This window comes from Zingiber officinale, chromosome 7B (genome assembly GCF_018446385.1).
Source record: "Zingiber officinale cultivar Zhangliang chromosome 7B, Zo_v1.1, whole genome shotgun sequence".
In the NCBI taxonomy this organism is placed as follows: domain Eukaryota; kingdom Viridiplantae; phylum Streptophyta; class Magnoliopsida; order Zingiberales; family Zingiberaceae; genus Zingiber; species Zingiber officinale.
Genome location: NC_055999.1, coordinates 1,875,550 through 1,902,392, shown reverse-complemented (window position 1 = coordinate 1,902,392; position 26,843 = coordinate 1,875,550). Strand labels below are relative to the sequence as shown.

At 42.9% G+C, this 26,843-nt stretch overlaps 3 protein-coding genes across 4 annotated transcripts; 2 read left to right on the top strand and 1 right to left on the bottom strand.

Annotated features, from left to right (window-relative positions):
- Positions 1 to 7,763: 7,763 nt before the first annotated feature.
- Positions 7,764 to 14,338, top strand: LOC122004990 (CDP-diacylglycerol--glycerol-3-phosphate 3-phosphatidyltransferase 2-like). Its single transcript, XM_042559876.1, has 8 exons — positions 7,764 to 7,780; positions 8,050 to 8,683; positions 10,355 to 10,452; positions 10,554 to 10,604; positions 10,743 to 10,856; positions 13,676 to 13,732; positions 13,809 to 13,894; positions 13,971 to 14,338. The coding sequence occupies exons 2-8, from the start codon at positions 8,140 to 8,142 to the stop codon at positions 14,089 to 14,091; spliced, it is 1,071 nt and encodes a 356-aa protein (XP_042415810.1). The 5' UTR covers positions 7,764 to 7,780; positions 8,050 to 8,139; the 3' UTR covers positions 14,092 to 14,338.
- A 7,148-nt stretch (positions 14,339 to 21,486) lies between these two features.
- Positions 21,487 to 22,381, top strand: LOC122003471 (zinc finger protein ZAT12-like). Its single transcript, XM_042558581.1, has 2 exons — positions 21,487 to 21,655; positions 21,738 to 22,381. Exons 1-2 carry the CDS (start codon positions 21,560 to 21,562, stop codon positions 22,224 to 22,226), a joined length of 585 nt encoding a protein of 194 aa, XP_042414515.1. The 5' UTR covers positions 21,487 to 21,559; the 3' UTR covers positions 22,227 to 22,381.
- A 3,336-nt stretch (positions 22,382 to 25,717) lies between these two features.
- On the bottom strand, positions 25,718 to 26,470 carry LOC122003470 (myb-related protein MYBAS1-like). 2 transcript variants are annotated; one of them, XM_042558580.1, is made up of 2 exons: positions 26,353 to 26,470; positions 25,718 to 26,229 (listed from the first exon to the last, which is right to left on the bottom strand). In XM_042558580.1, the coding sequence occupies exons 1-2, from the start codon at positions 26,426 to 26,428 to the stop codon at positions 25,781 to 25,783; spliced, it is 525 nt and encodes a 174-aa protein (XP_042414514.1). In that variant the 5' UTR covers positions 26,429 to 26,470; the 3' UTR covers positions 25,718 to 25,780. The 2 variants fall into 2 exon arrangements, with proteins under 2 accessions (XP_042414514.1, XP_042414513.1); XM_042558579.1 differs by having other exon boundaries at positions 26,317 to 26,464.
- Between the last annotated feature and the right edge of the window lie 373 nt (positions 26,471 to 26,843).

The window sequence follows — 26,843 nt, the reverse complement described above, 5'->3', positions numbered from 1 at the left end:
CCGCTAGCCAAGATCACCGAGCAGATGGTCAAGAAATTTATCTGGCAGCACATTATCTGTCGGTTCGGCATCCCTCGCCGACTTGTTTCTGACAACGGACGACAATTCACTGGAAAGTTGCTCGAAGATTGGTGCAAAAGTTATGGCATTGAGCAACACTTCACGTCCGTGGCATACCCCCAAAGCAATGGTCAAGCTGAAGTAGCCAATCGGGAAATTCTTCGCGTTCTGCGTGCTCGGCTCGACCATTTGGGAGGAAGTTGGGTGGATGAAGTGTCGGGCGTCCTATGGGCCATCCGAATGACTCCAAAGGAAGGAACGGGCGTCACGCCTTTCCATCTGGTATATGGCGACGAAGCGGTGATTCCTGTCAAAGTCGGCGTAGAGTCCGTCCGGATCCAGAATTATGATGAAGGCAACGCCGAGCGGAGGAACATAGAGCTGGATTTGGTTGATGAGGAGCGGGCCAAGGCGTCTGTCCAGCTGATGGCGTACCGTCAACGAATGAAGCAAAACTACAACCGGCGCGTAATACCCAGATCATTCAAAGTCGGCGACCTTGTCTGGAAGAAAGTCAAGCCGGTCGGCGACGTCGGCAAGCTGGAAGCTCCTTGGGCGGGCCCCTTCAAGGTTATCGAAAAGCTCCACTCGGGCGCTTATTATTTGGAGGATGAACACGGGCGCCAGCTGGACCGACCTTGGAGCGCGAATCATCTCCAGCCTTATCGAGCTGGGTGAAAGGTGCACTGATGTAACTCATTTTTGTATATATGCTAGTCGCCCATGTCCTTGTAATGCAGGAAGCAAAAATGATTTAAAGAATGGCTAATGTGTTTGCCGAGCGGCTATGTCAAAGTCAGCCTTTAAGGCCGTCGAGCTCCGACGTTAAAAATCGAGAGACGAGCCGGCGTCTATAAACTCTTCGAACGGAAGACCGTCGAGCTCCGACGTTAAAAATCGAGAGACGAGCCGACGTCTATAAACTCTCCGAGCGGAAGACCGTCGAGCTCCGACGTTAAAAATCGAGAGACGAGCCGGCGTCTATAAACTCTCCGAGCGGAAGACCGTCGAGGTCCGACGTTAAAAATCGAGAGACGAGCCGGCGTCTATAAACTCTCCGAGCGGAAGACCGTCGAGCTCCGACATTAAAAATCGAGAGACGAGCCGGCGTCTATAAACTCTCCGAGCGGAAGATCGTCGAGCTTCGACGTTAAAAATCGAGAGACGAGCCGGCGTCTATAAACTCTCCGAGCGGAAGACCGTCGAGCTCCGACGTTAAAAATCGAGAGACGAGCCGACGTCTATAAACTCTCCGAGCGGAAGACCGTCGAGCTCCGACGTTAAAAATCGAGAGACGAGCCGGCGTCTATAAACCCGCCGAGCGGAAGACCGTCGAGCTCCGACGTTAAAAATCGAGAGACGAGCCAGCGTCTATAAACCCGCCGAGCGGAAGACCGTCGAGCTCCGACGTTAAAGAGACGAGCCGGCGTCTATAAACTCTCCGAGCGGAAGACCGTCGAGCTCCGACGTTAAAAATCGAGAGACGAGCTGGCGTCTATAAACTCTCCGAGCGGAAGACCGTCGAGCTCCGACGTTAAAAATCGAGAGACGAGCCGGCGTCTATAAACTCTCCGAGCGGAAGACCGTCGAGCTCCGACGTTAAAAATCGAGAGACGAGCCGGCGTCTATAAACCCTCCGAGCGGAAGACCATCGAGCTCCGACGTCAAAAATCGAGAGACGAGCCGGCGTCTATAAACCCTCCGAGCGGAAGACCGTCGAGCTCCGACGTCAAAAATCGAGAGACGAGCCGGCGTCTATAAACCCTCCGAGCGGAAGGTCGTTAGGCGCTGACGGTAAAATTCGACGTTAAAAGGAGAGCAACCGGAGTCTATAAATCCTCCGGACGGATAACTTTCTGCAAGGTCCTGCTCGGTTGTAAAGGCCGACCGCTGATCGGGCCCGCCAATAAGGCTAGAATAAAGAAAGCGTGGGTCCGAGCGGCTCCTTTATAAAATGTACTTGGGACGCGAGAAAACTGTGACCGAGACGAAAGTAAAGATGGGACGCTGGTCGAACAAATAAATAACAAAAGGAGACAATCCACTTACGCCGAGTGGCGGACAGACAAAATTTATAATATTCACCCCGAACGGCAGGCATACAAAAGATTGCACACTTAGAGAAATTACATAAATCCCTCATTCACTATCATCAAAGTTAAAGAGAGAGTCGGGGATGGAGCCCATCATGGCCGCCAAATCTTCGGAGGGGACGGACAGCTCGGCAGGTATATGGCCTTTGGTCTTCAGATATTCCACTGCCACTTTGATCGCCTCTTCAAAAGTTAAGGACAGCTTGTCGCTGAACTTTTCGCCAAATTCATCCGAGCGGACGAATGCTTTGCGCGCTTCCACCGACCGACCGAGCTCCCCATCTTGATATTCTTTGAGAGTGGCTCCGGAAGCGTCAAGGGCCGCCTGGAGATCTTTCAAAACCCCTTCCGCTTTGACCTGGTCGGCCGAGCGGCCCTCCCGTTCAGTCTTCAGCAAGGCGTCTAGTTCCTTCACTCGTTGCTCCAGCCCCCGGTTCTCTACCTTCATCATATCCATGTCATCGATGGCTTTAAGCTTCCGGGTGGTCGCGGTCTTTATTTCCTTGTCCCGCTGCTTGACCAAAGCTTCGAGTCAAGCCACCTCACTCAACAGATCGGAGGACTTACCCCGCTCGGCTTCCAGCAGTTTTTTGGCCTTCTCCAGAGCGGCCGTTGACTGTCTGCTTTCTCCCGCGGCTCTGAGCTTTTTCAGCTCGTCCTCCAGTTCGGCTAGGCGATTGCTGATAGCAATCTGCTCCACCCAATTCTGCAAACAGACAGGAGCAAGTTAGAAACTAAATCCAAATAACTAACAAGGCAAAGAACATACCCCGGTCGCCTGTTGTAGATTGCTGTCGCCTAGCTGACCGGGAGTCATCATTGTAATTCGGAGCCGAGCATCCTCCCAGACTTTGGCAAGAGGACCCGTGAGGGTGATTTGCTGCTCGGGGACCACTGGCCGATCAGCAGCCGCCATATATTCCTCCGACGGAAGGCGTAGGATAGTTTTTATCAATCTCGGGCCGCTCGGATCACCCTGGGGCGCAGCTGCTTTGCCGGACGGCTCACCACTTGAGGAAGGAAGGTCGCCCAATCGCCTAAGGCGACGCATGGTTCGCGAAGGACTGGCGGGAGCTACCTCAGAGGTATCCCTTGGAGAGCCGCGCGACGTGGGGGTACTCTCTATAGAGACCGTCACGGACAGCACTGGAACTTCATCGCCCCACTCGGACGGCAGTTCATTAGATGGAATTGGTTGAGAGGCTGGCTCTGGCCATCTGCGTTTCCGAGCTGCCAGGGGAACTTCGTCGACCGAACGACCCTCTACCTCGGCTTGAGTAGAGGGCTCTATATCGCCCGCAGCCTCGCCGAGAGAGGCAGAAGCGTCTAAGGCTTCGGGGACACTCTGAGTCCCCTCACCCTCTCCGCCGGCCGGACCAGCTGAGTCCAAGCTCTGCTCGGCGATCTCCCTATTCTTGGCCGCCTCGATCTCAGCGGCTCGCAGTTTCAGCCGCTCCGTAGCCTATGCGCGCCACATAACTTCGGCTGCAGAAACAAAGAATAAATCAGTTAGAACAAAAGAAACAGGAAGATAAGAGAACTTACTCATGCTGCAAGGCAAATCGGCTGGGATAGAAGACAAGCCGAATATATACAGTACTCCCGGAAGGAGCAGCTTGTTGATGTGATAGCGCTGGCCGACCAGCCGGTCGGCTGCATGAAGGTAGGCCGGATCGCCCCTAAACTTGCCGAGTTCCGGTTGCGCTTGCATCGCCGTCTGCCATTTGATACGGAAGGCCGGTGGCTCGGGGAAACGCACGTAGAAAAAATGCTCCTTCTAGTGTTTGTTGGAGCTCGGCATATTATCAAAAAGGACAAAACCTATCATAGATTGGAAAACGAAAGTACCCCACTCGGCTTGCTTAGGGTAGTAGAAATAGTGGAACACTTTGGGGTCCAACGGGATGTTGTTCAGTTTAAACAGAACTACCACCCCGCTCAGCAGTCTGATTGAATTCGGAACTAGCTGGTCGAGCGGGATGCGAAAGTAGTTGCAAACTTGCAAGAAAAACTTAGGGGGTGGAAAGCGTAGCCCGGCCAAAAATTGGTCTCGGAAGAAAAGAACGGTGCTGGGCGGCGGTTCATGAGGCCGGTCGGCGGGAGTGGCTAATACTATGTGGTGGTCGGCAGGGATTTCATAGGTCCGAGAGAGGCGCAGCGCGTCCTCCTCGTCAAACCGGCTCTCCATGGTCGTGTACCAAAGACCGGGAGCGCCGGCGGTCGGCTGTGAGGTACTAGTCATGGTATAAGGCAAGGAACGAACGCGGAATGAAAGGAAAAGGAAATAAAACAAGGAAAGAAGGGGGCAGAATGATAGAGACAACTAACAGGAAGAAAAAGAGGGAGGAAGCGAGTAAAAGAAAGGCTTACGAGCAAAAGGATGGTTGCAAGGGGCCTCGAGGTCGCCGGAGAAGAAAGGAGCAGCGGGGCGTCGGGGATCGATGAAGCCGAAAAGTGGCGAAGAAGAGAAGTCACGAGCTTTATAACGTCGGCTGCAAGCAGCTTCCACCGTCCGATTCAGGTCGTGAAGAACGAGGTCATCATCCAGCCGTTCATTTCAAACGGCGGTTGTCCCATCGGAGGTAATGTCACCGCCATACGCTGACAAAAGCGAGATCGTCACATGTCAGCAGGATACATGTCACATTTAATGAGCGCCCGTTACCGCGCGCAGCGCACGTGATTGGCAGTAGGGGAGAGGATTCGGTATGGATTCCAAGAGAATACAAGGCACGGGCAAGACACCGCCGAACGGATGAGCACCCCTAAGCCTGGCCGAGCGGACTAATGTAGCGGCCATTACTCAGTCAGATCGGCAGTCCAGTCAGTCGGACTTCGCCTCCTTCGACTAGACTTGAGGGGGAGGCAAGTGATCCGGCGATTAGAATAGGGGACCCCCATTTTGAGGGGTCAATGCCACGTGGAAGTCAAAGGGCCAGGTGGCCGACCGGAGAAGGGCGGGCCGGTCGGCCGACCGGAGAAGGATGGGTCGACCTCCCAGCCGGCTGACCGGTGAATAACCGATGGCAAAAGGTGCCCCGACAGGAGTCGGGGTTCCGACGCTCAATTGAACGGTAACGAAGGGCCGAGCGGAAGTCATGCTCAGCCGTAGACATAAGGTAACATACTGCTAGCGGTCCCCACATAGCACCTTACCGAGGATCTCCCCAGCATACCGATGCATATGGAGGGCCGGACGTGATGTGAGTGTCGGCCGGCCGGACGTGAGATGAGTGCCGGCTGGCCGGACGGGAGATGAATGCCGGCCGGCCGGACGGGAGATGAGTGTCGGTTGGCCGGACGCCCCGGCATGGAGTAGGGAGAGAAGGACTAGGAACATCTTATGATAGCTGTCAAGTCCTATGACTAGACCATACTCTAAATCTGGCGGCAAGGTGTTCTGTTGTCCCATCGAAGACGTGCCTGGACTGTAGCAGTATGGTGTCAGGTAAGCTTTTTGACAAACACATACCGAGGTATGGGCTAATGACACGTATTTGCCTCGGTAGGTGTGCGTGAGCTCTTTCACCGCTCTATATAAAGAGCCTTATATTTCGCCGGAGGTACGCGTTCTATAATTTTTGCAGCCACTTCTTCACTGTTAGCTTGCCTGACTTGAGCGTCGGAGGGTCGCCGCCAGGAACCCCTTCCCGGCCCGACTTCTTTGCAGGATCGCCGGAAGTTCGCACCAGCATTCGAAGACCCACGTCAGCAACCGGAGAGCGCCACGTGCCCAGCGTCCGTTGATTCAACTTTCGGACAGGATCAGCTACAAAGGAGGAATAGCATGCTTGATGATCAGCACTTTCCTTGATAGTGCCACATTGGTGTTCCTTTACATATTTCATAACAGTGAACTCTACATCCCCGGGCAACTACTCTCCATATACATGGTTGATTGAAGTAGACAACTTTTACTTTATTTTTTCGGGTGTCAATTAGGTTATATCTCATATGTTTAACCATGACATATTTCACAAGTGCATTCTTGAACTCTCGTTGAGACAGAGAAATCTGTCCAACATAAAATTCATGCTCATCTGTTGCCTCTTCAATTGACATTTGGAGCAACCGAGAATTTAGAATATATGGATCATCAACTATTGGGAACTACTACTCGAAGTCACTATACTGCGCTGGGGGAATTTCATATTGTTCAATCTGTATATCATCAACTAAGAATTCTTGTACATCTATATTGCATTGTAATTCCTCTCCAATTCGGGTATAATGTCCTTCCTCCTCACTCCAAGTATGCTTAAAGTAATCATCAAGTGTTGTACAAGGATTCAGAACCTCATCTTCTAGAATAATTGCTTCTTTATTTAGATTATATGTCAAATTGTTGCCTATATTTCTATTTATGTTATGCACACCGCTATACTCAAAAGACTATGGAATATTTGTTCTAGATAATTCTCCTACATTAACTCCATGTCCATGCAAGAATTTGTATCAAGCATATTCCATATCTCAGAGAGAATTTTTTTCAGCAATATGATCGTCCTTAATAAAAAAATTACAAACTAATTTAGCAAAGTTACGATACATAATCAAGTGATATTGTACATCCAAGTAACAATATATATGGTGTATATATTAGATTTTCATAATTTATCAGTAGTTGTGATACAATCCGACTGATATGGACCTATGGTTTTTATAATTTTCCATAATTTTGAACACTAGAAAGGATTGAGCAAGAAAATGATATATCTGGTGTAAAAGTAAAGTTTTAACCAAAGATCACGCAAGACCTAATATGATCCCACATCAAGCCCATGTTAGGCCTGATATCATCCCATATCAGGCTCTCATTGAAGCAAAAATTTCTGGTAACATTGGACCACCACTCAGAGCCCTAAATAAGCAATGGATAATACAATTTACCTCCTTACAACACCAGAAAGTAACAACACGTTCATTGGGTGTAATCAAATAAATTTAGGTCCTTAAGTGAGTTTTGGTCTAAATCTATTTATGGACCTAGGGTAATTGGATTTATGCAAACTTTCAATCACTACGAAGGGTTAACCAAGGAGAAGGTAGATATGATATCAAATCAAAATTTTGATCAATGAATACAGTGGGTCTGATATGATTGTATGTCAGGCCCAACGTCCTGATACCTACCATATCAACCTAACATGCATGAGCAAGATCTAGCTGAAATCTAGTATCATAGTGAAGCACCTTATAAACCGATTAAATATTAGAGTACATCATATTAAAGTATTGTTGAATATTTATTCTCCAGATATAGAATGAAACCATAAATATAATTTTTGTCATCACCCTGTCACTATTAAACTATTCTTTTTTATATGATAATCTTATTTTACAATAATAAATTTATATATTATTAAATTTTTAACTATCTTCTTCTACTGATTTTCTTCTTGCTACAAATTTATTCTTCAACGTTAGGTTCTTAATCGTCTAACGTTCTTAATCGTTGTTGTCCTATGAACTCTTCTCTTGAAATTCTTTGACAATATCCTTAAATCCAAAATAATCTTTTGTAATACCACCAAACAACACGAGTAGATACGTTCACCATATGAAGCGGGTAGCGTTCTTCCGACGGCGACCACTGACCGACGAAGAGAAACTGCAATCCCTAATCGGTCAGTCTCCGTTAGCTTTTAGGTCGGGATCCTCCGCTCAGCTCATCGTCTGTTCTCTAATTTTATCGACTCTACTCTTGATCTTTCGGATTTTCGAATATTAGGGCCTCTGTTTAAATTTTAAGCGATTGCGTAAGAATTCCAATTAATTTTTAATGGATAACTATTAACTAGTTCAATTTGTTAATTTTATTATTCTTGAAATTTAATTTTTAGTAATGGTCCATTTGTTACTTTAATGAGGTTAAAATGCTCAATTTGTTGCCCAGCCCATAAATCCATCGCCCAATCTGATCGATTTCGTCGTCGCTCTCGTTCCCAATCGCTTGTTCCTGCGTCCTTCGATCTTCCCCACTTCCATGCCCCCGCCCTTCCCTTCCTCTGCCCTTCTCAAGGCCGCCGTCTCCTTTCCCCATCGCCACTACCACCAACACCCTCCATCTTCCCTTCTCCATGGACGGAAGCACCAGCCGCAGCACAAATTGTCTCCGGCGCACACTCGCTTCGGTGGTGACACTGGGAGCGTCGCCTTAAATCTGCCCGTCGCCCAAAGGCGTCACTTTGTTGCCCTAACGAGTGGGTCGGCCTTCCGTGACTCGGCGCGAAGCATCGTGGTTGGATCGTGGTGGATGAGGCCCGAATCTGAGCGGCCGACTATAGGCCGAAGCTCCCTGGGAACCAGGAACTTGTCGGCAGCTGGGTCGGATCGTGGAGGCGGCAGCGGCGATAAAGAGAGACTGCAGATCTTGGGTTCCCCGGACCATGGAGTGTTGGATAGCAATGGAAACCAGCCTGTATGGGAGAAGAAAGAGAAAAGGGATTCCGGTCCTCCTACATCTTTGCTCACGCTACCAACGCTTCTGACCCTTGGGCGAGTAGCCGCTGTTCCCCTTATCGTGTGCAGTACGTTCTCGAAAATTTCTCTTTCATATTACTTGGACTCCAAAAATAAAGTTTTGCATACTACGGAAAGGGTTTCCTTCTTTGTCTTATCTATGGCTGTAATTTGCTATCGTCTAATGTTAGATATTGTCCATCTTCTCCTGTTGTTTTTGCCTCTGATGAATCTCTTAGTATCAGTAAAGCTAGTTCATCTCAGTTGCTAGTTATTACTTAATTGTGCGTTTTTTTTTATTGAGTCAAAGCATGGTTACCGAGTGTTCAATTCTGGGGCACTTGTATAACAACTGAGATTTCCAACTGGAAATTCAATTTGGCAATTACTTGCTGGCATGTTAGTAGTTTGCTTGACTAGTCACATTGGCTAAATCCAATTGTTTTCCATTTCGTTTAGCATTTGATAATTGAGTCGATAACCATATTCGGGTGGTATCATGATATCTGAGACAGTGGTTCAATAGCTACTTTGAGGTTTTTTTGCCCCTCTAGAGAAAAATCAATGCCATTGTACTAGCAAGTAAAATTGAAGTGGATCGAGGATTTTATCCATAGTAGGCTATCGGTGGGAGGATTATCTCTCACAAGCAATTGGCTGCTTTGTTGCACATTTCAATCATGCTCTTTTTCTTGAGAAATACTATTTCGATTGTACATTTGAACTCTCGAGCAGTACATTAACAAAGTATAGCTTCAAAGATGATTATATGGGGCGACCAAATTTGTCAGGTTCCCATATGCCAATAATCTTATGCATTCTTATGTATGAAGTAAGAAAGCTATTGAGTAATGGACCATATGTAGGTAAGTTAGTTCATATCAAATTTACCAAGAGCACAAGGGATACTTCAAACAGAGCCCCATCCTAAAAGCTAAGACTTGACTTTGCAACCATTTACATATAGCATTGGCCTTAGTAGAATACAATAGACTGAAAATTTAGATAGAAACAATCACAAAAAGTGGAGAAGAAACATGCCATCATTATATTAGGGTGTTCTTGTTCTTTCAAAGCCTAGGAGAAAGGCATCAATCTTCAAGGAGTTAAGTACTAAATCTAGCTTCTACTTTCAGCATTTTAACAAATCTCTCTTGGACTTTAGATAGGCCAGTACTAAGCATGTGCTTATCCTTATAGCAAATATGTAACTTGCAAGTCTTCTTTTAATTCAACAATTAGGATGCAAATTCACATTTCCACCTCTACTTCTACATTGAGTCAGCTTGTTATATAGGACTTTTAACTCCACCTCACTAACTAAATCAGGATTAATTTAAATACAATGTATAGGTTTTATTTATCCTATGTCCTAAATCTAAATGCAATCTGCTTCCAAAAATATTGCTGCAAGTTGCCAAACTGGTAACCTACAGGGAAAAAGGATGCAACATATACTTGCCAATCCATCTTTTTTCCTAGAAGTTGATATTCTGTCTGGTTGAAGAATTTTGATGCCATAGATGCTAGAGGGTTTGACATGCTTTCTTGTGGTAACCTTGATTCAAGTTACTGGCTATCAGTTATATCTAGAGCGCTTTTTTCAGTTGAACTTCAAGCATTTGGCATATTCGAATCAAGCAATCATTCCATTTACTCACACCATAAGTTCAGCCTTCAATATCTCCCTCTTCTCTGAAAGCTCATTTTGTTAAGCTGACATATCATTTTCCTTATAGCTTATTACATGAATGGCTGGTGGGCAACAACTGCTACGACAAGCATTTTTGTTGCTGCAGCATTTACAGACTGGCTTGATGGTTACATTGCTCGGAAGGTTTGTGGCTTAGTACATATAAATGCATAAATTTCATAACTAGTGTTTTATCTATCTTGCTTTAGTTAAACATAATCTTGCAAGATATTGATATACTACAGAAGCATCTAGGAACTGCTTTTGGGGCGTTTTTGGATCCAGTAGCTGACAAGGTTTTGCCATTCTTTCTTTTAAAATATTTCTAGCCCTCTCTATTCCCATTTTTTTCCTTCTCTGCTATATCGTCCTTTATTTTCATATAATTTATTTGACAGTTACAACTTTTGAAAAATTATACTGGTCTAATGTAGCTTATGGTAGCTGCCACATTGGTACTGTTATGTACTAGTCCATTGGAATCTTCTACATTTGGAGAAGCACCATGGCTTCTAACAATACCTTCAATTGCAATTATTGGTCGAGAGGTGATCAACTAAATCTGATTCTCTTCTGCTTTGAAGTGGTATTTCATTTCTTATCTAGGTCCATCAATGCATATATTCTTGTCTGTTATACTTCTTTGTTTGCTCCTGGTTTCTTGGAGTTAAATTACGTAAGGGTACTATAATGATAGAGCTTTTAGTTGAAATGTATTTTACATCGTCTCTTGTTTAAGCTAATTATTGAGTTGGGTAATATACTTGAGAAAACATGTTTTACTTATTAATCTTTTATGTAAGGATACTTTTTCGTTTTAAGGTGTAAATATAGTGCTTCTATATGAAAATAGTTCCTTGAAAAGGAAAACAATAAACAACAACAACCAAGTCTTTTCCCACTAGGTGGGGTCGGCTGTATGAATCCTTTTACGCCATTGAGCTCTATCTCCTATTATATCATCATCTATATTTAAATAAATTTTATCTTATTTTATTGTTGCTAACCAAGTCTTTTTTGGTCTTCCTCTTCCTCGTTTGATATGCATGTTTATCATAGTTTCACATCGCCTAACTGGAGCATTTATTGGTCGTCTAAGTACATGTCCGTACCATCTTAAACGTGTCTTTCGGAGTTTTTCCTCAATAGATGAAACTCCGACTTTCTCTCTAATGCTCTCATTTCTTATTTTGTCAATCTTCGTATGCCCACACATCCACCTTAACATCCTCATCTCTACAACTCTCATCTTCTGCTCGTGTGCTCGAGTCATAGCCCAACATTCAGCTCCATATAACATAGCAGGTCTAACTGCGGTTTTATAGAACTTACCTTTAAGTTTAAGAGGTACTTTACGGTCACATAAAACACTCGACGCTCCCCTCCATTTCACCCATCCTGCTTGTATTCTATGTAAGACATCTCTCAATCCCTCCATCATTTTATAAAAATGATCCTAAATATTTAAATCGCTCGGTTCCAGACAACTCGTCCTCTCCTATCTTAACAATTGTTTCATTACTTCTAATATTGCTAAACTTAAATTCCATATATTTTGTTTTTAATTTACTAAGCTTAAAACCTTTCCCTTCTAGTGTTTCCCTCCAAGATTCTAGCTTAGCATTTACTCCTTCACGTGTCTCATCTACCAAAATAATATCATCTGCAAACAACATGCACCACGGTACTATGTCTTGAATGTGCGCAGTGAGTTCGTCAATAATTAGTGTAAAAAGATAGGGACTTAGAGCTGATCCTTGATGTAACCCTATCTTTATTGAAAATGCTTCAGTTATTCCGCCTGAAGTCTTTACTCTGGTCGTTACATCCTCATACATATCCTTAATTAGTTCAATATATGTTACGCTAACACCTCTCTTTTCTAAAATTCGCCATATAATTTCTCTTGGGACTCTATCATACGCTTTTTCTAAGTCAATGAATACCATGTGTAGATCTTGTTTTTGCTCCCGATATTTTTCAATTAATTGTCTAAGAAGATGTATAGCTTCTATTGTCGACCTTCCATGCATGAACCCAAATTGATTTTCTGTCACTGTGGTCTCCTTCCTTAATCTTTTTTCTATTACTTTTTCCTAAAGTTTCATAGTATGACTCATTAGCTTAATACCTCTATAGTTTGCACAATTTTGTACGTCTCCCTTATTTTTATATAAGGGAACTAGAGTACTTATCCTCCATTGATTAGACATTTTTTTCGTTTTCAATATCATGTGTAAGCCATTCAATACCTTGTTTCCCTAAGCACTTCCATACCTCTATCGGAATATCATCTGGTCCAATGGCTTTTCCATTGTGCATCTCATTTAAAGTTTGTTTTACTTCTGAAGTTTGAATTCTACGATAAAAATTAAAATTTCGATGCTCATTTGACCTAATTAAATTACCCAAGTTAATTTGGTCTCCTAAACCTTCATTAAAAAGTTGATGAAAATACCTCTTTCACCGCTCTTTTATTTCTCCATCGCTTACTAATACCCTATTACATTCATCTTTAATACATTTTATTTGGCTAAGATCTCTTGTTTTTCTTTCTCTCACTTTAGCTATTCTATAAATGTCTCTTTCCCCTTCTTTTGTATCCAATTTTTTATATAACCGTTCAAAAGTTTCATTTTTTGCTTCACTCACCACTTTCTTAGCTTCTTTCTTGGCTATTGTATATTTTTTTAAGTTTTCCTCATTCTTACAAATATATAATTCCTTATAAGCTATTCGTTTTTCCTTCACTTTCTCTTGTACTTTCTCATTCCACCACCAAGATTCTTTACTTAGTGGTGCATGCCTCTTTGACTCACCGAGGACACTCTTAGCTACTATTTTCAACTTTAATACCATCTTATCCCATGTTGTATTAGAGTCATCATATATTTCACCTAATGCTTGTACTTCTACCTTCTCCTTAAATATATGTTGCTTCCCATCCTTTAACTTCCACCACTTAATTCTAGGAATTATATATATTTTCTTTCTATTGATACTATTTTTAAGGCGTATATCCAACACTACTACCCTATGTTTGATAAATAGAATTTTTTAATCACATACCTGACTAACTCTACTTCTAGATAATAGCATATTTGGTTTGATATTTCGCTATCGGTTGCTAGATCTACCTATCTCAGCATCTATTCGAAAATTTCCCTCATTAAAGTTTTCTAAATTTGACTCGCCCACAATACAAGGTGCTATATTTTGTTTAATTGGTTAATTGATGATGATCTTAGGTTAGTTCATCGCCTTGTCTATAATGTTGTTTACTGAAGGTGCTCTCCACCTTAGCATGTTGATGTTTGAACCAACAGCTTTATTGTAGACAAGTCGCCTTATCTCTTCCACTCTGCAGATCACAATGTCAGCAGTAAGAGAATGGGCTGCATCTCAAGATAGCAAAATTCTTCAGGTTACTTCCATGCAGCAACTCTCTTTTAACCATTTATTACTACAAAAATCTCATAACCTGTGGTAAGTTATGGCAGGCTGTGGCAGTAAACAAGTTAGGGAAGTGGAAAACAGCAACACAGATGGCTGCATTAACCATACTCCTAGCAACTAGAGATTCCAAGTTGTGTTTTTGCCTTGAAGTTTATTATTTTTCACTTAATATGAGTGGATACTTACTAAGATCGTTTTCTTTACAGCCTTGCCGGGATTAGTTTGCTGTTCACTTCTGGTGTAATTTTACTATACACTTCGGCCGGCCTTGCTGTGTGGTCTTTAGTAGCTTACGTGAAAAATATATGGAGATTCATGCTCTTGTAGCTTCAATCAGTGCCTAAAAGCAAGCAGGTTATGTCTATTTCCATCCTTGATGATCATAATACCTGAGGAATACCAGAGTAACCTTCAAAAATCCTTTCAGTAGATGAATTGTTACATTCTGTTACGCATATAGAGCCGGTGGAGCAATGCCTGTAATATATTTCTTTGGGTGTGCGAAGTTGAGCAATTTGACTCGGATTGGATCTGTGCAGCTTTGCTTCATCTGAGTTCTTGTGCTGACGGATTATTAGTTTGAGACATGGGATGTTGGATATGAAATCTTCTTAACACCTTAGAAATTATAGGTAGCCAAAACATCATTTATCAAACCTACAAATAAGACATTCTACATAGCACTTCCCTATCTAACTATAGGTCCATCAGAAGTCCTGAAAACTATGACCATGTCAGACTATTGTTTCTACAAATGAGTCACAAACATTGGAGTATAAAAAAAATGATATTGCTTGTTGCAAATGGTCTGGTATCGTCTAGATTTTTATTGTTCATTCACTTTCGTCGCTGGGCATCTTCTTGGACTTTGGCTTTGCAGTTGCCTTGGGCTTTGGTTTGACGACCACACCAGGTCTTCAACTTCGATTTGGTGGCGGTAAGCACAGGTTTCGCCTTGGCTTCTCTGGAGTGGTGAGCTTGTAGGAGCCCTTGACCTTGGTAAGCTTGCCCTCGGCGACCAGCTACTTGAGTTGGAAGGTGGGGAACTTGTGGAAATTGAAAAATGATATGCTCAAGGAAAGAATCTCAATGAAATGTTCAAGGACAGATACATAAAATGATGGGGTCCACAAAAAGTGAAATGGTGGGTCATGAATTTATGTGTTTATCCTTAAGCACTTCATTGAGATTTTTCCTTGAGCGTATCATAGCTCGTGGAAATTGGACTGCGGATGTGCTTGTGCTTATCCTCGATATACTTTCCGATTGCACAAGGGCTCGAGCCACTCCCCTCCTATAGTGTTGCAATCGCCTCTTTGATCATCTAAAACATCAAAAATCCAACTTCAGATTCACTACTCTATAGAATCTCAAATTCAGCAAAATGCGCAAAATCCTAACCTCGGCAATGGGGGATGAGACACGGGCTTCCTCACCTTTGAATCCTTGGACGCCATCGCTAGGGTTTCGCGAGGTTGTGGGAACCTTATGGAACCAGCGATGCAATTGCAAGTGCATAAGACAACGATAATTGGAGAGGGGTTTTGGAGTTCACATGCAGATCGACCTCCTTCTCGATTTCAAATGTCGACTCTTGGATCATTCATTTTCAACGGTCCACATTGGCCAATATGTTGAGGCTAGAAGGGAGCTTCCAAGCTTTGTTGACAACGTGGAGTGCAAGTCCTTGGTGCATGGTTCATAAGAACGGTTATGATTTCTAGTTCCAATATCATTTCATGAAATGATTACGGTACAGATTATATATATAACTTTAATAATTAAATTATTATTAATAATAATATTATTAATTTGATTAAATAATAGATTAATTAAAATAATAAATATAAATATAGAAAATTATTTAGAATTTTTTTGAATTTAAATAAATTTTATAGAATAATTTGAGAAGATAAATTTATTAGATATGATTAGATTGAATTATCTAATTAAGTTTGAATTATTTGGGAGTTTCTATTAAAACCTAACTACAGGATTGATTGCAAGTGAGAGGAATGAATCACGTGTATTTTAAAACTTTTTTTTTCGATTTTTTAAAAACAAGCACATTGCGGAAAGAAGCAAGCAAGAGAAGACAAAAAGAACACACGTGTATTTACTTGGTTCGGAACCTTTAATAGCTCGTACTTTAAGACATAGGTCCTTTGGACCTTTCTCGATGGATAATCTACTAATAATCGAAAATCTAGTACATGTAGAGAAAATGTAACAACCTACATTTTCTGATGCAATAACAAGTAAAAGCAATATTTAAATTATATCGACTCTTATAATGGTTGAAGGTTATAGCTCGAGGTTGGTGTCACTCTTGTCTGCACAGTTGGGCATAGCAGTGGTGCAGCAGAGCGGTAGTAGGGAGACGACATAGTTGAATTAACTTGAAAGCTCGTAAAATAGTTGTTCTTTAGTTGCTGGTTGAAACTACCTTATATAGGTAATTCGAGGCGCCTCAAATGACCCAAAACGCCTCCAATAGGCCTTATCTGAAGAAATAAAACTTCTAGTCTAAAGTGCCTCCAATCCATCAGATGCGCCTTCAACCCATCTGAGATGCCTCCAATCCAGACGCCTCTAATCCATTGTTCGACACTATAATCTTCCAGAGGCCATATATTTTGACTCCATACTCGGAATCAAGCTCTGTTAGTAGCCATATGTGCAAGATTCGAAGATCTATATATGTATTTACAATATATAGTTAGAAAAATATATGCATGGACAGTTTATATATATTTATGAGTTAGATCATGTCTTACCAAGACCAGGTAAGACAAAATCTAGTCTTGGTCTCAACCTAAATTTTTAAATTGGATCTAAATTAGACCAGCACCTATAGTCCTACTGGAACTCGTCTTCACTGTATCTCTCTCTTCTAGTGTTTACCTCCACTTACCATTCTATTTACCATTTGCAAACTTACTTGAGTTTGATTTCTTGACCTATTAGGTCTTCCTGCCAGATGGACCATCTAGACTTCAACTAGTCGTCTGGTCCTCCTTGATCCAACTAGACTTTTTGCCAGCTTTCTGATCCTCTCTGACCCATCTGAACTTCCTATTAGTCGTATGGTCCTCTCTGACTTGACTGGACTTTAGTATGATGTCTAATCCTCTAGATCTATTAAGCCTTTCAGTCCTGCACATTTAGTAAACATGTTAGATTACACATAATTTAACTTTAACTATTTGTCATACATCAAATCTGAGTTTAATTATTAGTGTTGATTGCACCAACAGTAACTTTCCATTAAAATTGCCTCTCATCGCACGCACACATACCACAATGTTATTTTACTCGCCGATAACCTATTGCCATGAGTCATCGCAAGAGAAGAGGCCGCGAGCAATTGTTCAAGAATAGTACGTCGTTCCGGCCGTTTCGACTGTTCTGGTCATTTTGGCCCATTCTTTTGCTATTATAACGTCCGAGAACAACGTCCCAAAGCAAGTCACATTATTTACTGGAAGTTTAGAATGACGTAAGATGTTTTCATGCCGGAACACCCATTCCAACCGTTTCACATCCATTTCGATGAATCATGTTTGTGTGTGTTTTTCCAAATTTGGAAGGTCATAAGTTGCATGGCAATGGTTGGTTTTGATCAAGGTTTGAACGAGCTAGGAGCCTTTGGGCTATGAATCCTAGCTTTCCAAGTTGTGTAATTATGAATTAATCATTTAAATTTAATTTTAAAATTTAACGGCTTTATAAAAAACTTATAGCAACTAGGCCAATTGAGAGGCCGAGCGATGATCAAATGAGGCAAGTTATCATGTATTTAACCGTTTTGAGGCTTTCGAATTTGGCGGTAGTATTCCATTTAAACAAAACTATGGTAATGTTCTTTATCTAATAACAAACTGTTCCGGAGAAAATTATTGGTACAAGTTATATTAATAATTTAATTTTGATGTATAATAAATAGATTAAAGTTAGATATATTGTTTGTCTAATTTTTTTACCGATTATGCAGGAGTTGACTAGTTGAAGAACCTGACACCAGGCTGAAATCCAGCTATATACGCGGGACCCGATAGTTGGTGTGAAATTTGACTAGATCCGCGGAACCCGATAGCTGGTGTGAAGTCTAGATAGGTCCGCGGGACTCGATATCTGGTGGGAAGTCCGGTTGGGTCTGCGGGATCTAACAACCGGCCAAAGTCCGGTTGAGTCTGCGGACCTGACAATTGGCAGGAAGACCTGGTGGATCAAAGGCAAGTTAAACGACTGCAAGTGATAAGTGAAAGTAAGCAACTGGAGAAGAGATCTAGTGAGGACGCGTTCTCGATTGAGAGGACTGTAGGTGTCGGTCCAACTTAAGTCCATTTAGGAAACCTAAGCTGAGACCTTGACTAGATCCTGGTCTCGTGGATAAATGATCTAATTACTATTTACTACTACTATCCTATTGAGTTGTGCTAACTTTGTTTTACAGGATAAATATATTTTTATTTAGTTGGACTAACTTTTTTTTTTTTTTTTTGCAAGAAGGAGAAGTGCAAAAAAGGGAAGTCTGATTGCCCAGAGGCGATTAGGGTGCCCGAACGCGATACAGGCACCCGAAACTGGTCCGGGCGCCAGGAGCTAGGGTCCATACTAGAAAATCTATCCAAGAGCTGAGCTGGAGTGTGTTGATTGGCCGAGCCACGTCAGCATGGTCCAAGTGCTCGGAGGGGTTCCAGACGTCCGGAATGGGCCTATATAAGGGTCTTCGACCAACAACTTCAGAATATCAACTGCTATGACTTTCATATTCAAGTGTTGCTCCAAAAAAGCTCCGACGACACCGAAAGGTTGTTCCGAAGTTCGAGGAACAAGAGACTTCATTCTTCTTTCTATTTGTCAGTAACTTTGTTATTTTTAGTTCTTGTAATAAACTTTTGTAAAACTTTTACGAACTGATAGTGATTGCCCAACAAAAGCATTCGATGAGTGTGAGCTTTATAGTAAGAGTCGTCGAAGGCTCCAAACCAAATAAAAACGACTTGTGCTAGCACTTGGCTTCTCAATTTCCTTACCTTCTTATTTTCACTGCGTAACTTGTTGTTAGTCACAATTTTCAACAAATGTTATTCACCCCCTCTCCTCTAGCATCTTTCTGATCCTATAAAGAATTTCTTCTACATTTTAATCACTTAGTGTTTGATTATAAATTAATCTTATGATTTATCTTTTTTCATATAATCTCGGAACGAATTATAAAAAATACCTCAGATGAGATGAACATAATTACTTTTTGACTCCAATTTATCTAATAACGAACCAGTCATAAGTTACTTTTTCTTCACAATATAATATGTCACTAAACTAAATGAAGGTATCCCCGCCATACAATATTGTCAAGATATAAGATCAAGGGCAACATGACCCCTTAGTCGAGTGAGAGATTAGATAGAGCCCATAAAAACCATTCCAAGGCCCAGTCCCAAGCCCAAGCACTTTGACTTTTTGGTTGAATATTTTCATTCTCTTCTCAAAAGTCAAATTACTGAAAAATGCTATTGGTGCAACATCCCTCAGGTCAAGGTTGACCTGGTTGACCAAGCTGAGTCTTGGTTTGGGTTTAGATGTTTGACAATAAGATATTGATTGAAGAAGAGTCAAGTAGGTCAAGGATGACCGGATACTTGACTGGGAAGTCCTAACTGGGATGTTAGGCAGGAGGAAAATCCTGGTGAGTGAAGCCAGGTGAAAGACCTAGTGAGTGAAGCTAGGCAATTGGGAAGTCCTAGTGAGTGAAGCTAGGCAGGAGAAAAATCCTGGTGAGTGAAGCCAGGTGAAAGACCTAGTGAGTGAATCTAGGCAATTGGGAAAGTTCTGGTGAGTGAAGCCAGGCAAGAGAAATCCAGATGGGTCAAGGTTGACCAGACATCTGGTGAGAGTCCAAGTAGGTCAAAGGGATTGACCGGATACTTGGCACGAGGAAGAAAAGTCCAAGTAGGTCTTAGGGAGTGACCGGATACTTGGCAAGAAGAGAAAAGTCCAAGTGGGTCAAAGGGATTGACCAGACACTTGGTGAGAGAGTCCTAGCTGGCCAAGGGTGACCGGATGCTAGGTCTTATGTACCAACAAGTCATGGTTGACTAGATGTTGGTTTAGGGGGCTTTGGGCTTGGTTTTGGGCAAAAACCAAGGTTTGGATTGATCCGTGGATTGATCCAGCAGGTTTGGATTGATCCGTGGATTGATCCAGCAGGTTTGGATTGATCCAGCAGGTTTGGATCGATCCGTGGATCGATCCGGTGAGTCCCCACGAACAGAACCTCTCTGGATCGATCCGTGGATCGATCCAGAGGTCCCAATCGATCAGTGGATCGATTGGGACGCTGCTGCTTCGCGCGATAAGTCCTGCATCGCTCCGTAGATCGATCCAAGGTTTTCAGTACAGAGGCGCTCTGGATCGATCCGTGGATCGATCCAAAGCCTCCCCAATCGATTGGGAGCAATCCAATCGATTGGGATTCGACCGTTGGCGTCGTTTATAGCTGTTGGCGTGCGATTTCTTCAGGAGAACTTCAACGATTCACTCCAGATCTCTCGCCAACTCCTCCACAGCGCTCTCAAAGATCAGATCGCCAGTTCTTGAAGGATCTTGGAAGCTTTCCAAGTCAAGAGGCGGATCAAAGGCAAGAAGAGAAGCTAGGGTTAGGGTTTTCTGTACTCATTGTAAGCTTTGCGCTTGTATTTTGTTTCCCTTTCCTTTCTTCTTGTACTGAGAGTCTTGTAGGGCTTCTCCGCCCTCGGTAGTTACCGAAAAGGAGTGTTTTCATAGTGGAGGGTGCGTGCGTGGTGTGGATCCTTGGACTAGTCACCTCTTGTGAGGTGGATACCAAGTAAACCAACCTTGTTAGCGTTGTGTGATTTGTTTCTTTGTATTTTCCGCTGCACATCTTAGAAGAAACAAGCAACGCCGAGCAACGAGCACGCGACGAGCTATTCACCCCCCCTCTAGCTACTTTTGGTCCTTACAAATGCAACCACAGACTGAAATTTGAGGATCCAAGTTGAATCTTAAAAATTGCAACTTTTCTTTCTTTATCTAGATCGTCATACACCAGCCCTGTATGACTAATTAAAATCCGTGCATCTGGACAGTATGACGAATTAGACTTTCGTTCCCAATTCCCATCTCTTCATACTTGCAACCAAAATTTAAGTTGACTTTTCCCTTGTTGGCTACTAGACAATGCAAACTGCTGAACTTACTCGATCGAGACTTGAGTAGCACTAGCAAGAAACAACGTCGGCAATGACGCTACAGCAGCCAACTAACTACAGTATTAAACACACCAAACTGGCATCTCTAAATTAATCCACTTAAAAATATTCTCAAGGTCAATGACCCCTTTCGTGTGACTGTTGATCTCTGTGATAAAATATATCCATACAAATTAAAACCGGCACACAGTTTTCTACTGCGAGTTTAGTGAGTCGAGGCAAAAAAGATTAGTTATAATTTTTACAGATAAACTTCAAAAAGGATGTGAGGCCATGAGGGCAACTTGCACGCACAAGAAGAATTTAAGGACGTCAACGCTGTGTGTGTCTGTTGCTTATGGACGAAGACAAATTTATGTATGACTATGGAGTAGCTTCAACTTGCTTCAGGATTTATGACAATTAATAACCTGATCAGATAGCTGCAAGCCTGCAAATTAATAAGAAAACCTACTCGACAATGACTGATAGCAACAGAGTGAGCTACTTGGTGATAACTGATAAGGACGGAATGCATTCTAAACGACTAATTAAACGCAGAACAAAGTCGGTAATTGATGCAGTTGTCAGCGACTGGTTCGTATCGCCAACGACTTTCCCTTCCAACGAGGCAACAACCCGATCGATCCCTTCACATTTGGTTACTGAATCAGGTTGCCTATAAATGACATGCATTTGCTCGCTTCTCTGTTTGTGTTGATTTAATTTATAGCTGGTTAAATTGGTGGGATGAAGAGATTTAGCGATCGCGTCGTCGTGGAAGATGAGGAAGCAGAGATCGAAAGCGTACGACTGGCCAACGTGCTGATGCTCCTCTCGCGCGGCGGCGAAGGGATCATCGACGTGTCCGCCGGCCGGTCGGCGTCCCCCGACCGGGTCTTCGAGTGCAAGACCTGCAACCGGCAGTTCTCCTCTTTCCAGGCGCTGGGCGGCCACCGGGCGAGCCACAAGAAGCCGAGGCTGTCCGACGACGCCCGCGGCGGCGAGGTCGGGAAGCCCAGGGCGCACGAGTGCTCTGTCTGTGGCCTCGAGTTCGCCATCGGCCAAGCCCTGGGCGGCCACATGAGGCGCCACCGGACCGGCCTCGCGGCGGCCGCCGCCGCGAGGTTCGACGCCGAGAAGAAGGCGGAGGAGAGGTTGAGGGGCTTGTGGTTGGACCTCAACGTGCCTCCGGCTGACGGCGAGGGCGGCGCTGTGACAAATTTTTTGAGTTTGAGAGTTTAGATTCGATCGATCGGGTCCAACGGCGTTAGATTCTTTCCATGGAGATGGAGCTTGATTTTTATGCTCGTGAGATTTAATTTGTTGCTGCACTGGATGACTGCGATTGGAAGTTTGGAAAATCTTTGGATCATAAGATATGTAATTATTATTTTGAATAGAATGAAGTCGTGAGAGTTTTGATCTGTATATAGTTTGGGATTTGATTTGGAATGTTAAATGATTTTTTTTTTTTTTTTCAAGTAGGGCATGTGAAAAAAAATTCTGGCGATCAGGCTACTCTCGGAACAAAAAAATTGATAATCTCAATTAATCTTAATAATTATTTTTAGGATGATCGGTTCGATTTCATATAATTTTTTCATCGATCATCAGGATAAATTGAAAAGCGCACGCGACAGTCAGCCCAGAAGTCCAGCATCCTTTTGTTACGCCTCCCATTTAGAGGAAAGGTCTAGTCTTACAAAAAATGATAATTTATGACCGACTTTATTGCGGTCGTTATATTAACGATCGAAATAATTTCGGTCGCTAAAGCGGTCGCTATTATAGCATTTTCTTGTAGTGTCTAGTCTCACAGAAAAAAATGATTAATCAGGCTGAGTAACGTCGAGCCTGGGATGACTCGCCCGACCGGATGAAAGTTTTCCATCGGGCACTAGGATAAATCGGGAAGCGTGACCAACCTAGGAGCTCAACATCCTTTAGTTGTGTACCCCATTTGGAGGAAAATTTTCTGCAAATTCGTGGCTCGAACCACGGGTACTTGGGTGATGACCTGGATGTCCTACCACTGCACCATAGCCCGGGGGCGGTCTAGTCTCATAGAAAAAAATGATTAATCAGGCTGGGTAACGTCGAGTCTGGGGTGATTGGTCCTGCTCCACGGAAGTTTCCCATTGGCCATCAGGATAAATCGGGAAGCGCTCACAGTGGGCAGTCCAGGAGTCCAGCATCCTTTAGTTGCGTGTCTCATTTGAAGGAAAAATTCTTACAAATTCACCATAGCTGAGGCTCGAATCATGGGTGCATGGATGACAACAATTTGAATATCCTATCACTGTACCATAATCCCAAGGGCGATCTAGTCTCATAGAAGCACTCATGATAGGTGGTCTAAAGTTTAACTTCCCTTGATTATATGTCACATTTAGAGACAAGTAAGGGCATGTGAGAAGTGATGAAAGGAGACATGTAATAGGTAATTAGTATGTTGATCAGGACGAGCCCAAAAGAAAAGTTCCATGGTGTTGAATTAGTCTTTTGGTACGTTAAATCAGAGTCCAGCCGATTGACGAAAAATCCTATTGTTTTTTTTCCCAAAACGAAAATAAAATAATAATATCCATGTTGTTTCACACATCAGTCAGGCAGAGTAAGGTACGTATAAAGTTTCAGATAGTTTCATCATATCTCCCACGCACTCATCTGGCTGATGGCGTTACGTTGCCTTTAATTAGTGCTGCAAATTTGGACTCCAAATTTGTGCAGGCCCATCCAGAATTGTCGTCAATGGCTTCGTGTATGGAAAATCCATGTCGCTTTGGACTCCAATGGCTTGAGATAACATCCATGTCGTTTTAGGGGGTTATCTTATTTTGCTCCACCACTTCGTGCAGATAGCAGCTGGCCTGTGACTGGACCACCACGAGCTTCATGTATGTATGGAAGGAACAAAAGCCTAATTTAGGTTACGACTGTCAAAATATTAATCTTAGATTCTGCCCTCTTCTACTCACCATTCGTTATTGCTGTGGTGTTTGGTCATGTATATATAACTAATGCTCCTTTGTTAAAGTTGTCTGAATTTGTTATTTCTGACCTAATATTGAAAATGTTTTCCTTTTCTAATACAACAAGAGATCAGTCATTTAGTTGCTTGCATTTGGTCCTTGCATCAACAACCACTCGTTAGACAACTCTTCCGATCAAATATTATGGATGGTTAAGTCATCAATTAATGAACGGACTGAGTTGATATGCGTGCTCTCCGGAGATCGTTTGTGAAGAGAATGAGAGGACCTGAAACATACTTCAAAAGAGGATTAGAATGGTACCAGGATAGATCTTGATAAGCCACTAGATGTTAAAGTCAGGATTTACTTGAGATATGAAAGTTAGAAGAGGGAGGAGTAGAAAAGAGACTCCTTTGTGCTTACCTTCTCTATAATTTATATAGCTATTAGAAGAGCATCTCCACATCAGATGCTGATGCTGTACTACATTCTTCTTCATCATCTTCATATGAGCCAGTGAGGGGATCAAATCCGATAATCGTTTGTTATTTTTCCATTCATCAAATGCCACGTGTTTGAAGGAGAGTATCTAGGAGATCATATCTGATAACTTCTTAGTTGCTTCTCTATTTATCTGGTACCACGTGTTCTGGAATATTCACAAAGAAACGATCTCATTGATGAGAATTTAGTATGAACCCGATCTGGGGATGGATAAGGAAATGACGTCAATGTCGAGTGACTTTAAGAATACATGAGGTCGAGGCAAAAAGGATGTCGGCGACTGAGGCTGAGACATGGATAGTGTTGGGATTTGAGACTGAGCTAGGAAGAATGTCGATAACTCAGGGGAGATATTTGGATCGGAGAATAAGACATGAATGATGTCAATAATAAAGGTCGAGTTAGAGGAGATGTCTAGATTTGAGACTAAGCCGTGAGCAATGTCGGGATCTGAGGCTGAGTCAAGGCTGAGTCAAGCAGAATATCAACAACTAAGATCGAGACAAGAGATATTTGGATTTAAGACGGAGCCGAAGGCGATATCAAGATCTGAGACTAAGTCATGAATATATTGGTGACCGATGATGAGTCAGAGGAGATGTCTAATAGCTAACTTATTCTTGATAAACTCCAATTTTTAGAATGAGTGTATTGAGCATGTTCTAACCAACATGAATTTCATTTGGACGGATATATTCTGAGTCCCTTTGAATCACGTCTGACTCACTTTGATTTTTGACCCTATGAACCATATGGGGGCTACAGAATTCCGCCACGTCAACAACCAGAAAGGATACCGTCACTATCAGGGATGGCCATTTAGTTTCTGGTTATTACTGTAGCAGAAAAGGATGTCTGACCTCAATATTGCCGAGTGATGGTCCACAATGGCTTTAGTTTAGTCGGAAGATAATGCCAAGATAATATGACACGCACTATAATTGGAACGACAGGAAGCTTTTGGAGTAGTGCACTTCCTTATCACTCCCCTTTATAAACGACTTATCAGAGCCGCGATCCCATTGGCATGACTCAAAGCTGCAACAGCACACAGCCCAGCTTAAACTAATTAAGATTTCCTTTAGCATCTTCTCTGTTTGTTTGAATCCCTCCCCTGCCCCAATTTCAGATTCTTCTCGAGCTAAAATGCATTTATCGATGAATGGTTTGAGTATTTTCAAGTCGTCTATCACCTTAATGTCATTAACAGCAAGATGATACAAGCTTTTGGCAAAGCTTAATTGCAGTATCAATTAAAGCATCTCAGTTGTCTACTAACTAAGCTATAATTAGTACTTCTACTTAAGACTACTGTGATCATATCCATATCTGTAAGCACTCTTCGTCATCTAACTCCCACAGTACGGATTCAGAACAGTCTTCCAACATCCTGCTGCTCTCCGAGGCAGATATCTCATCCCATATCTGATCCATACTATATCCATCTCCATCTCCATCTCCATCCACCACAGGTCCCTGTCCTACTACTTCACTGTTTGACGACGATGACTGTGACGACAAAGAGGAGGGTGAACTCATCCTCAGTTCTTCCGCCTTCTTCCTCGTGTGAGTCCTCCAGTAGTTCTTGATCTCGTTGTCTGTACGACCTGGAAGGCACAGTGCAATCCTGGACCACCTATTGCCCCACTTGGCGTGGAGTTGAATGACGAGGCGCTGCTCGTGGGGGGTCAAAGGGCCGTGTTTGAGGCCGGGGTGGAGGTAGTTGACCCACCGGAGCCGGCAACTCTTGCCGGACCTGTTGAGACCTGCAAACAAAGAGGAAGGGGGCATGCGTGCAAGGTTAAAGCAATGGGAGAGCCGGAGCTATCACTACACCCGGCCAACGCTCAAACCTGACACCTTCGCTACGTTATCCCAACGACGCTCACCGAACAAGCGCACGACGAATACGAGTCGAGCGTCCTCCTCCTCCGTCCACGGCCCTTTCCTCCCCGCCGCCGCCATTTTTTTTACTTGCTTCTCTCCTCAGTTTTTTTTTGTTTGCTCTTCTTCTCTGTTCCGCGCCCGGAAATTTATAGACATCACACACGGGCTCAGCTGATGTCATGCCTGATGTATCCCTCATTTTTCATCTAAAATTTTATATTCTTTAATCAACATAAATCTTAAATGATAACTTTTTTATTAATAATCACAATAGATTAAATTAATTAATTTGGGACGGACAGTAATCATTTTTTACTAGCTATCAAATTCCCAGGACTATTGTAGCGTAGTAGTATATTTAAGTTATCATTAAGGTTTAAGGTATTTTGATTCTATTACGTATCTATAAGATTTTTCCTATAAATGAGAGGTGTAATCAAAGTATATTGGACTTCTGGCTTGATCGTCACGTGTATTTTTCGATTTATTCTAG

Bases quoted from the DNA above. Each gene is read 5' to 3' on its own strand.
- LOC122003470 (XM_042558579.1), bottom strand. From the start codon at position 26,428: ATGGCGGCGGCGGGGAGGAAAGGGCCGTGGACGGAGGAGGAGGACGCT. The intron at 26,230-26,316 runs GTTTGAGCGTTG...CTTTGTTTGCAG, and splicing joins TAACGTAGCGAAGGTGTCAG to GTCTCAACAGGTCCGGCAAG.
- LOC122003471 (XM_042558581.1), top strand. From the start codon at position 21,560: ATGCAGTTGTCAGCGACTGGTTCGTATCGCCAACGACTTTCCCTTCCA. The intron at 21,656-21,737 runs GTTGCCTATAAA...GGTGGGATGAAG, and splicing joins ACATTTGGTTACTGAATCAG to AGATTTAGCGATCGCGTCGT.
- LOC122004990 (XM_042559876.1), top strand. From the start codon at position 8,140: ATGCCCCCGCCCTTCCCTTCCTCTGCCCTTCTCAAGGCCGCCGTCTCC. The intron at 8,684-10,354 runs GTACGTTCTCGA...TTTTCCTTATAG, and splicing joins TGTTCCCCTTATCGTGTGCA to CTTATTACATGAATGGCTGG. The intron at 13,895-13,970 runs GTTGTGTTTTTG...TTTTCTTTACAG, and splicing joins CTAGCAACTAGAGATTCCAA to CCTTGCCGGGATTAGTTTGC.